Source organism: Bufo bufo, chromosome 10 (assembly GCF_905171765.1).
Source record: "Bufo bufo chromosome 10, aBufBuf1.1, whole genome shotgun sequence".
In the NCBI taxonomy this organism is placed as follows: domain Eukaryota; kingdom Metazoa; phylum Chordata; class Amphibia; order Anura; family Bufonidae; genus Bufo; species Bufo bufo.
In genome coordinates this window covers 25,329,070-25,341,996 of record NC_053398.1, presented here as the reverse complement: position 1 = coordinate 25,341,996, position 12,927 = coordinate 25,329,070, and the positions used below count along the sequence as shown (strand labels likewise).

The 12,927-nt window shown below is 35.1% G+C and overlaps 1 protein-coding gene across 3 annotated transcripts in view; it reads right to left on the bottom strand.

The window, feature by feature from the left end:
• WT1 (WT1 transcription factor) overlaps nucleotides 1–3,201 on the bottom strand; it is a 52,558-nt gene extending 49,357 nt beyond the window's left edge. For all 3 annotated transcript variants that reach the window (XM_040410199.1, XM_040410200.1, XM_040410201.1), the window contains exon 1: nucleotides 2,652–3,201. In XM_040410199.1, coding sequence (XP_040266133.1) covers nucleotides 2,652–3,042 — 391 coding nt within the window. In that variant the 5' untranslated portion in view covers nucleotides 3,043–3,201. The remainder of the gene's footprint in view (nucleotides 1–2,651) is intronic.
• Between the last annotated feature and the right edge of the window lie 9,726 nt (nucleotides 3,202–12,927).

Here is a 12,927-nt window from a genome sequence, read left to right as displayed (position 1 = left end):
TAGATAGATAGATAGATAGATAGATAGATAGAGAGATAGAGAGATAGATAGATAGATAGATAGATAGATAGATAGATAGATAGATAGATAGATAGATAGATAGATAGAAGATAGTGTGTGTGTCATTTTATATTCAATAAATATTTTATCCTATTGTATTATGTATTTCATTTATTTTTATTTCTTACTATTATTTATTTAAACAAAGATATAGCTAGATAATTAGATATCTTTTTATTTTTACTATTTTATTTATTTATTTTAGAAATATATATATTTGTTTTCACTTAATTACCTGTTTTGACCATTACCCACTTAGTTCTACTGAATAAGTGACAGCACAGGGGATGCAGCTTCTTGTCTTCACTCCCCCATAAAACTAGGCTGGCTGTCCCTGAACAATGCACATACACTGCTGTGGTGCTCGTTACAATGTATCAATATGTCTCATCTGTGACCTTGACAAATCCATCTGAAAGGCAGAATGATGTTTTTGGTCACATTTCCTGGTCCTGCCTGACCCAAAACTTCAGGAATTTGATAAGGGACTGTGGCTCAGAGCAAATCCTCTGCTGATACCAAGTTCTAGGTAATTAGAGTCTTATCACACCAGGGCTGATTACAGGGTGCTGAAAACCAGAATGCTCCCCAGCTGGAGGCATGGAGAGAGGATGAAAGAGGGAACAAAGACTGGAGGAGATGGTCACAGTGCAACTCTACAAGGCTGGGCAAAATGGGACATTGTTCCATCAAGGTAACATCTTTCTCACGAAGTAGACCAAGCATCATGGTTCTAGCCTTGACCAGATCCAGTCTGACACCATTATTATCTGCTAGATGTATTTCATGGGTCTTATTATACCAAATATTCAGAAAAGCTACTGGGAATGTAGAGTAATACTCCTAGTGGGAATTAGAAATTGTAGGTTCCTATTCTTATAGATAGATAGATAGATAGATAGATAGATAGATAGATAGATAGATAGTTGAACAAAGGCTCCAATGAGAGAGCTGAAAAGTTGCTGCTAGATGGGTGAATCGTCCACCTTTTTTCATCACTTTTGGAGTGCTGCCTTTCTTCTATATAGATAGATAGATAGATAGATAGATAGATAGATAGATAGATAGATAGATAGATATTTAAAGTATGTTATCCCTCTGCATAGCAGAGATTCTCACTAGATGCTCATCTATCTATTTGTGCCTCTGTCTATCTCTATTTCATATTTATCTACTTTTATATCTATCTCTACAAGAATAGGAACCTACAATTTCTAATTCTTGTTCGTGTATCTATCTATAATCTCAGATCTAATATCTATCTATCTCATATCTATCTATCTATCTATCTAATCTATCTATCTATTACCTATCTATGCATTTGTGTCTCTTCCATATATGTAGTATATTTATGAAGTATATGTGTGTGTATTATATATATTGTGAGGAATACTATTCATATAGACACTGCAGATTCTGTATATACAGAGGAAAATACCAGAGTGAACTAAAGGAAGGTGGAAAAAGAGGAAAAAAACATATAATACACACACATATATATATATATATATAATATGTTGGGGTTTTTTTCTTCTCTTTTTCCACCTTCCTTTCGTTCACTCTGGTATTTTCCTCTGTATATACAGAATCTGCAGTGTCTATATGAATAGTATTCCTCAGAGGTAGGATTATACTGCTTGGTATAAATTCGGAGTTGTCTCCAGGAATGCAGGCACTGCTGTCATCTTGTAGGTGAGTGCAGTGAGATTACACAGGGGCTCCTCCTAATCCCCTGTCCACTCCTGGGCGCTCTCATTATGTAACAGCAATGATGTCTGTCTGAACTTGAACCTGAAGAACCGTCACCTGCATTTACTCAGACTGGACCAGGAACCAGAACCTTCTATAGATTGTATTATAGGCAATATTTAGCGATACACAGAGACACATATAATATAACATATAGATAAATTATATACAGATATAAAATAGATAGATAGATAGATAGATAGATAGATAGATAGATAGATAGATAGATAATTTTGAGCATATCAGTAGTCTGTTCAGCATGGTAGAACATTTGCTAAAAAGTAGTCAAATATTGGAATATAGAGTAATCATCTAATGCTGGTGAATATTGGCCCATACATGTTAACATTTTAATCCATATTACTTTAAGTAATAAAAACATTTACAGACACTGAAACTACTGAAGTTAATTCTGATATGATCCCTAAATTTTGACATGACCCCCACGAGTAATGTATGTGCTATACCATGCTTTGTATAGATAGAAAGAATATAGATAGATAGATAGATAGATAGATAGATAGATAGATAGCTGATAAAGAGATAGATAGATAGATAGATACTGTAGATAGATAATGATAGATAGTGTATATATATATATATATATATATATATATAGAAGATAGATAGATTTAAGATATATAAACAGACAGATAGGTAGGTTATTAGATAGATAGATAATAGATAGATAATAGATAGATAGATAGATAGATATTAGATAGATAGATAGATAGATAGATAGATAGATAGATAGATAGATAGATAGATAGATATAGATGACATGAGAGAGGCAGATGGAATATATCTGCAGGTCACTGTCCTGCTGCCAGCCATGGACCTACCTTGGTTCCTGATGCTTTGCTGGTTCTCCAGGCAGTTGGACAGGTAGGGGGCATTAGTGAACATCCTCGGCTGCCCGGTGGTCGCCTGGCTGGCAGGGGGTGCACTGAATGGCCCATACCTGCAGGCTCCGGCGGCTGTGCCCGTGAACTGCCCAGAGAAGTGGACGGTGAAGGCGCTGAGACACTGATCCTCATGGAGATCCGGGTTCCAGCTGGGCTCTTGCTTGATAAAAGAGTGGGGAGTGAGGGAAGAGTATGGGGCCCCTGGTGGGAAGTCCAGGACTGGTGCCCACTGCCCACTGCTGCTGACTGGCATGTTACAGCTACTGTTCCCGGAGAGAGAAGACACAGGGGGCAGCAGGGTGTTCATGTCCCTCACATCAGACCCCATCTGAATGCTGGAGGGACTGATGCTGGACTTCAGGGTGAGATGTTGGGGTCCACTCAATAGTCCTGCTCCACAGCAATGGATATAGTTCCTGGGTGTGGGTGCTGTGACCAGGAGTCCTGCAGGAGCTGTGCGGTGTGGGAGCTGCCTCTCCTAGTGTCTCCTACTGGCCAGGACCCTAATGCTCTAATAGGGGCTTCTCCTCACTGGGAGGTGGAGTCCCAGCCCCATCTCCATTCATACACAGCCCTTCTATCACTGCTCTCCTGAGCCAGACCCCAGCCACAGAGGGGAGGGGGTGACCATTTACCCCAATTATAAAAAATGCAAGTGAAGCATGGGCGTCAGAGACCAGCCACAAACATAACAGGACTGGGCTGAGCTGCAACAACTGGGAGCAACTGGGAACCGTGAGAATTTTGTGAGAATGGGAGAAAATAGGAACTTTTCTCAAATGAGACATTAGTAGATAGATAGATAATAGATAATAGAAAGGAGTCAGTATTTTATGAATATCTAGAGGGAATACTGGAGTAATGGTAATTACAGGTAATGATCGGCTCATGTAGTGGTCGCTTTGCTTCTGCATAAACAGACAGATTAAATAAATAAATAAATAAATAATAGATAGATAGATAGATAGATAGATAGATAGATAGATAGATAATAGATAGATAGATATGAGATAGAGATAGATAGATAGATAGATAGATAGATAGATAGATAGATAGATATGAGATAGATAGATAGATAGATAGAAGTGATAGATAGATAGATAGATAGATAGATAGATAGATAGATAGATAGATGATAGATAGATAGATGATTGATAGATAGAAGGATAGATAGATAGATAGATAGATCGATAGATACAGATTGATTGATTGATTGATAAATTGATAGATAGATAGATAGATAGATATGAGATAGATAGATAGATAATAGATAGATAGATAGATAGATAGATAGATACAGATTGATTGATTGATTGATAAATTGATAGATAGATATGAGATAGATAGATAGATAGATAGATAGATAGATAGATAGATAGATAGATATGAGTCGGTAGTCTGTGAATATCTAGAAGGAATACTGGAGTAATGGTAATTACAGGTAATGATCGGCTCATGTAGTGATCGCTTTGCTTCTGCATAAACAGATGATCCCAGGAGATAGGAATCTGCCAGGGATCAATTAGTCGGAGTGGCATGTCCTTAATTTCACATTACACGATAATGAACTTTCACCTTCCCTCTATTACTCCTAGTGTCACTTGTTGCTGCTCTTTCACACGCTCCTGGGGGGGGGGGGGGGGGGGGGGGGGTGTCAGCACCCAGTGATCCGGCAGCAGCCGCCATTATCTCTGGATCATCAGCAAGTACTAATGGGACAGGACCAGGCACCCAACATGTACCGGCCGTGAGCCCTGAGATATCAAGGGATTGTTTATAAATGAATTCATCAGACACCTCATTAAATTATCTACTACAAAATTAGTATCAAATCATGTTATTTACGTGTATGGTGACTGGTATTCTCCTGTGTCCGCCTCACCTGTACCATCACTGCTGCGGACTGTGCGTAAACCGCGCGCAAAGGGGAAAAGTACAGTAAATGTTTCTTCTTATCAGCGGTAAATTATCGACAAAAATAATGTTCTTGTTTATAGAATTAAATACATATATATACAATATAATATAGCTTTTATAATTTTTAACAATATATATTTTTATGTATATTTCGCTTTTCTGATGCCTTAAAACCCAACATTTCAAATACACAATTAGGCAGTTTTAGATCCATTAGCAGTTTAGAATATAAAATGTATCTTTGCATTCACATTATCTTTGATGATTTCTGTTTTTCTTAACATAATATTTATTTATTTATTTATTTATCTATTTATGTATTTATTGATATCGTCTTTTTTCACAAAATACGCAGAATCTTTTATATTACACTAAACACATCAAATAATTTCAATCCTATTTTATCAAAACTCTTTTTTTTGTGAGTATTGAAATAATTTTTCTGTGTATATTGTCTCAAGCCCTGGGATACTGGAATATTAATTTTATAATATAGCTATTATCTATCAGTATCTATCTATCTATATCTATCTATTTGTCTGTCTATCTATCTATCTACAGTATCTATCTATCTATATCTATTTGTCTGTCTACTTATCATCTCTTATTAAACCATCTATCATATATATTCTACATATCTATTATCTATCTTATAAAATCTCTCTGTATTATATATCTACCTAGTTAATATGAGCTCATCTCTCTCTCTATTAACCTTCTATCATATAGAAGTGTCTTGTATTATCGCTCTAATATAATCTTCTTCTATTATCTGTCTCATATCTATCTATCTATCTATCTATCTATCATATATCGATTAATCATATATGAGTTCTGCCTATATTTATTAATCTCTATCTCTATTATCTATTTTATATATATATATATATATATATATAATTTATCTCATATTATATATAACAATCTCATATCTAATCGAATCCATCTATTTAATATCTATTTATCTCATATCTATCTATCTATCTATCTATCTATCTATCTATCTATCTATCTATCTATCTATCTATCTATCTATCTATCTATCCATCCACCCACACCTCCTGCATATTCCACATGCTGTAATTAGTGGCAGCTCTGGATATGTACTGGGGTGGGTTTCTCTCTGTGCCCCCCACATATAATTCCAGGAGGCCTGTGGTCAGTAATCAATGAATGGTGTCATAAAGGATTGCCGTGGAGTCAATTTGCCGGTCAATTAAGCAGCTCCTGCCATTGGGAAGCCGGGGCATTGATTTAATATCCAGCAGGGAACGATTGCAGCCCCGTGTTAATTGGCAGACACCTTTGCCTCCATTTCCTCTTATTGAAAAGCTCCACAAGGTTACAGGCCCAGAAATAGAGATTGCAGCCCGGCTATTGTCTGTCCGGCCCTGGGGTCAAGGTCGGGGGAAGGGGGGTCTCCAGTATGGGGGTCACTGGCGAAGAGGAGCAAAAAGGAGAAGTACAATGTCCCGATGTCCCGACCACACCACAGACTGTGCGACCTATGGAGTGAAGATATCTTATATATGTCCTGTGTACAGTATATTATATACAGCATATCCTGTATACAGTATATATTATATATCGTGTGCCCTGTATACAGTATATTATATATAGCATGTCCTGTATACAGTATATTATATGCAGCGTGCTCTGTATACAGAATATTATATATAGCATGTCCTGTATACAGTATATTATATATAGCGTGTCCTGTATACAGTATATTATATATAGCGTGTCCTGTATACAGTATATTATATATAGCGTGTCCTGTATACAGTATATTATATATAGCATGTCCTGTATACAGTATATTATATATAGCGTGCTCTGTATACAGAATATTATATATAGCATGCCCTGTATACAGTATATTATATATAGCGTGCTCTGTATACAGAATATTATATATAGCATGTCCTGTATACAGTATATTATATATAGCGTGTCCTGTATACAGTATATTATATATAGCGTGTCCTGTATACAGTATATTATATATAGCGTGTCCTGTATACAGTATATTATATATAGCATGTCCTGTATACAGTATATTATATATAGCGTGCTCTGTATACAGAATATTATATATAGCATGCCCTGTATACAGTATATTATATATAGCGTGTCCTGTATACAGTATACTATATATATACTATATATACTCTGTATACAGAATATTATATATAGCATGCCCTGTATACAGTGTATTATTATACATCATTTCCTGTATACAGTATACTATATATATACTATATATACTCTGTATACAGAATATTATATATAGCATGCCCTTTATACGGTATATGATATATAGCATGTCCTGTATACAGTATATTATATATAGCATGTCCTGTATACAGTATATTATATATAGAATGCCCTGTATACAGTATATTATATACAGCATTTCCTGTATACAGTATATTATATATAGCATGTCCTGTATACAGTACATTATATACAGTGTGCCCTGTATACAGTATATTATATATAGCATGTCCTGTATACAGTATATTATATACAGAATGTCCTGTATACAGTATATAATATATAGCGTGTCCTGCATACAGTATATTATATATAGCATGTCCTGTATACAGTATATTATATATAGCATGTCCTGTATACAGTATATTATATATAGCATGTCCTGTATACAGTACAATATATACAGCGTGCCCTGTATACAGTATATATTATATAGCATGCCCTGTATGCTGTGTATTATATATAGCATGTCTTGTATACAGTATATATATTCCTCAGTATATTATATATAGCATGTCCTGTATACAGTATATTATATATAGCATGCCCTGTATACAGTATATTATATATAGCATGCCCTGTATACAGTGTATTATTATACATCATTTCCTGTATACAGTATACTATATATATACTATATATACTCTGTATACAGAATATTATATATAGCATGCCCTTTATACGGTATATGATATACAGCATGTCCTGTATACAGTTCAATATATACAGCATGTCCTGTATACAGTATATTATATACAGCATATCCTGTATACAGTATATTATATACAGTGTGTCCTTTATACAGTATATTATATATAGCATGCCCTGTATACAGTACATTATATACAGTGTGCCCTGTATACAGTACATTATATACAGTGTGCCCTGTATACAGTACATTATATACAGTGTGTCCTGTATACAGTATATTATACACTGCTCAAAAAAATAAAGGGAACACAAAAATAACACATCCTAGATCTAAGTTAATTAAATATTCTTCTAAAATACTTGGTTCTTTACATAGTTGAATGTGCTGACAACAAAATCACACAAAAATAAAAAAATGGAAATCAAATTTTTTAACCCATGGAGGTCTGGATTTGGAGTCACACTCAAAATTAAAGTGGAAAAACACACTACAGGCTGATCCAACTTTGATGTAATGTCCTTAAAACAAGTCAAAATGAGGCTCAGTAGTGTGTGTGGCCTCCACGTGCCGGAATGACCTCCCTACAATGCTTGTGCATGCTCCTGATGAGGTGGCGGACGGTCTCCTGAGGGATCTCCTCCCAGACCTGGACTAAAGCATCTGCCAACTCCTGGACAGAGTGGACATGATGGTGGATAGAGCGAGACATGATGTCCCAGATGTGCTCAATTGGATTCATGTCTGGGGAACGGGCGGGCCAGTCCATAGCATCAATGCCTTCGTCTTGCAGGAACTGCTGACACATCCAGCCACATGAGTCTAGCATTGTCTTGCATTAGGAGGAACCTAGGGCCAACCGCACCAGCATATGGTCTTACAAGGGGGTCTGAGGATCTCATCTCGGTACCTAATGGCAGTCAGGCTACCTCTGGCAAGCACATGGAGGGCTGTGCGGCCCTCCAAAGAAATGCCACCCCACACTATTACTGACCCAATGCCAAACCGGGTCATGCTGGAGGATGTTGCAGGCAGCAGAACGTTCTCCACGGCGTCTCCAGACTCTGTCACGTCTGTCACATGTGCTCAGTGTGAACCTGCTTTCATCTGTGAAGAGCACAGGGCACCAGTGGCGAATTTGCCATTCTTGGTGTTCTCTGGCAAATGCCAAACGTCCTGCACGGTGTTGGGCTGTAAGCACAACCCCCACCTGTGGACGTCGGGCCCTCATATCACCCTCATGGAGTCTGTTTCTGACTGTTTGAGCAGACGCATGCACATTTGGGGCCTGCTGGAGGTCATTTTACAGAGCTCTGGCAGTGCTCCTCCTGTTCCTCCTTGCACAAAGGCGGAGGTAGCAGTCCTGCTGCTGGGTTGTTGCCCTCCTACGGCCTCCTCCACGTCTCCTGATGTACTGGCCTGTCTCCTGGTAGCGCCTCCATGCTCTGGACACTACACTGACAGACACAGCAAACCTTCTTGGCACAGCTCGCATTATTGTGCCATCCTGGATAAGCTGCACTACCTGAGCCACTTGTGTGGGTTGTAGACTCCGTCTCATGCTACCACTAGAGTGAAAGCACCGCCAGCATTCAAAAGTGACCAAAACATCAGCCAGGAAGCATAGGAACTGAGAAATGGTCTGTGGTCACCACCTGCAGAACCACTCCTTTATTGGGGGTGTCTTGCTAATTGCCTATAATTTCCACCTGTTGTCTATCCCATTGCACAACAGCATGTGAAATTGATTGTCACTCAGTGTTGCTTCCTAAGTGGACAGTTTGATTTCACAGAAGTGTGATTGACTTGGAAATACATTGTGTTGTTTAAGTGTTCCTTTATTTTTTTGAGCAGTGTATATAGCATGTCCTTTATACAGTATATTATATACAATGTGTCCTGTATACAGTACACTATATACAGCGTGCCCTGTATACAGTATATTATATATAGCGTGCCCTGTATACAGTATATTATATATAGCATGTCCTGTATACAGTATATTATATATAGCATGTCCTGTATACAGTACAATAAATACAGCATGTCCCGTATACAGTATATAATATATAGCATGTCCCGTATACAGTATATTATATAGCATGCCCTGTATACAGTATATTATATACAGCATGTCCTGTATACAGTATATTATATACAGCATGTCCTGTATACAGTATATTATATATAGAGTGCCCTGTATACAGTATATTATATATAGTGTGTCCTGTATACAGTATATTATATATAGCATGCCCAGTATATAGTATATTATATATAGCATGTCCTGTATACAGTATATTAAATATAGTGTGTCCTGTATACAGTATATTATATATAGCATGTCCTGTATACAGTATATTAAATATAGTGTGTCCTGTATACAGTATATTATATATAGCATGTCCTGTATACAGTATATTATATATAGCGTGTCCTGTATACAGTATATTATATATAGCATGTCCTGTATACAGTATATTATATATATAGCATGTCCTGTATACAGTATATTATATATAGCGTGCCCTGTATACAGTATATTATATATAGCATGTCCTGTATACAGTATATTATATATAGCGTGTCCTGTATACAGTATATTATATATAGCATGTCCTGTATACAGTATATTATATATAGCATGTCCTGTGTACAGAATATTATATATAGCATGTCCTGTATACAGTATATTATATATAGCATGCCCTGTATACAGTATATTATATATAGCATGTCCTGTATACAGTATATTATATATAGCGTGTCCTGTATACAGTATATTATATATAGCTTGTCCTGTATACAGTATATTATATATAGCGTGTCCTGTATACAGTATATTATATATAGCATGCCCTGTATACAGTATATTATATATAGCATGTCCTGTATACAGTATATTATATATAGCATGTCCTGTATACAGTATATTATATATAGCGTGTCCTGTATACAGTATATTATATATAGCATGTCCTGTATACAGTATATTATATATAGCATGTCCTGTATACAGTATATTATATATAGCGTGTCCTGTATACAGTATATTATATATATAGCATGCCCTGTATACAGTATATTATATATAGCATGTCCTGTATACAGTATATTATATATAGCATGTCCTGTATACAGTATATTATATATAGCATGCCCTGTATACAGTATATTATATATAGCATGTCCTGTATTCAGTATATTATATATAGCGTGTCCTGTATACAGTATATTATATATAGCGTGTCCTGTATACAGTATATTATATATAGCGTGCCCTGTATACAGTATATTATATATAGCATGTCCTGTATACAGTATATTATATATAGCGTGTCCTGTATATTATATATAGCATGTCCTGTATACAGTATATTATATATAGCGTGTCCTGTGTACAGTATATTATATATAGCATGTCCTGTATACAGTATATTATATATAGCGTGTCCTGTATACAGTATATTATATACAGCATGTCCTGTATACAGTATATTATATATACCGTGTCCTGTATACAGTATATTATATATAGCATGTCCTGTATACAGTATATTATATAGCATGTCCTGTATACAGTATATTATATAGCATGTCCTGTATACAGTATATTATATACAGCATGTCCTGTATACAGTATATTATATATAGCGTGTCCTGTATACAGTATATTATAGATATCATGTCCTGCACACAGTATATTATATATAGCGTGTCCTGTATACAGTATATTATATATAGCGTGTCCTGTATACAGTATATTATATATAGCATGTCCTGTATACAGTATATTATATAGCATGTCCTGTATACAGTATATTATATATAGCGTGTCCTGTATACAGTATATTATATATAGCATGTCCTGTATACAGTATATTATATATAGTGTGTCCTGTATACAGTATATTACCGTATATATAGCATGTCCTGTATACAGTATATTATATATAGCGTGTCCTGTATACAGTATATTATATATAGCATGTCCTGTATACAGTATATTATATATAGCGTGTCCTGTATACAGTATATTATATATAGCATGTCCTGTATACAGTATATTATATATAGTGTGTCCTGTATACAGTATATTACCGTATATATAGCATGTCCTGTATACAGTATATTATATATAGCGTGTCCTGTATACAGTATATTATATATAGCATGTCCTGTATACAGTATATTATATATAGCGTGTCCTGTATACAGTATATTATATATAGCATGTCCTGTATACAGTATATTATATATAGCATGTCCTGTGTACAGTATATTATATATAGCATGTCCTGTATACAGTATATTATATATAGCGTGTCCTGTATACAGTATATTATATACAGCGTGTCCTGTATACAGTATATTATATATATCATGTCCTGCATACAGTATATTATATATAGCGTGTCCTGTATACAGTATATTATATATAGCGTGTCCTGTATACAGTATATTATATATAGCATGTCCTGTATACAGTATATTATATAGCATGTCCTGTATACAGTATATTATATATAGCGTGTCCTGTATACAGTCTATTATATATAGCATGTCCTGTATACAGTATATTATATATAGTGTGTCCTGTATACAGTATATTACCGTATATATAGCATGTCCTGTATACAGTATATTATATATAGTGTGTCCTGTATACAGTATATTATATATAGCATGTCCTGTATACAGTATATTATATATAGCGTGTCCTGTATACAGTATATTATATATAGCGTGTCCTGTATACAGTATATTATATACAGTGTGCCCTTTATACAGTATATTATATATAGCATGTCCTGTATACAGTATATTATATATAGCGTGTCCTGTATACAGTATATTATATATAGCATGTCCTGTATACAGTATATTATATATAGTGTGTCCTGTATACAGTATATTATATATAGCATGTCCTGTATACAGTATATTATATATAGCATGCCCTGTATACAGTATATTATATATAGCATGTCCTGTATACAGTATATTATATATAGCATGTCCTGTATACAGTATATTATATATAGCGTGTCCTGTATACAGTATATTATATATAGCATGTCCTGTATACAGTATATTATATATAGCGTGTCCTGTATACAGTATATTATATATAGCATGTCCTGTATACAGTATATTATATATAGCGTGTCCTGTATACAGTATATTATATATCGTGTGTCCTGTATACAGTATATTATATATAGCATGTCCTGTATACAGTATATTATATATCGTGTGTCCTGTATACAGTATATTATATATAGCATGTCCTGTATACAGTATATTATATATAGCGTGTCCTGTATACAGTATATTATATATAGCATGTCCTGTATACAGTATATTATA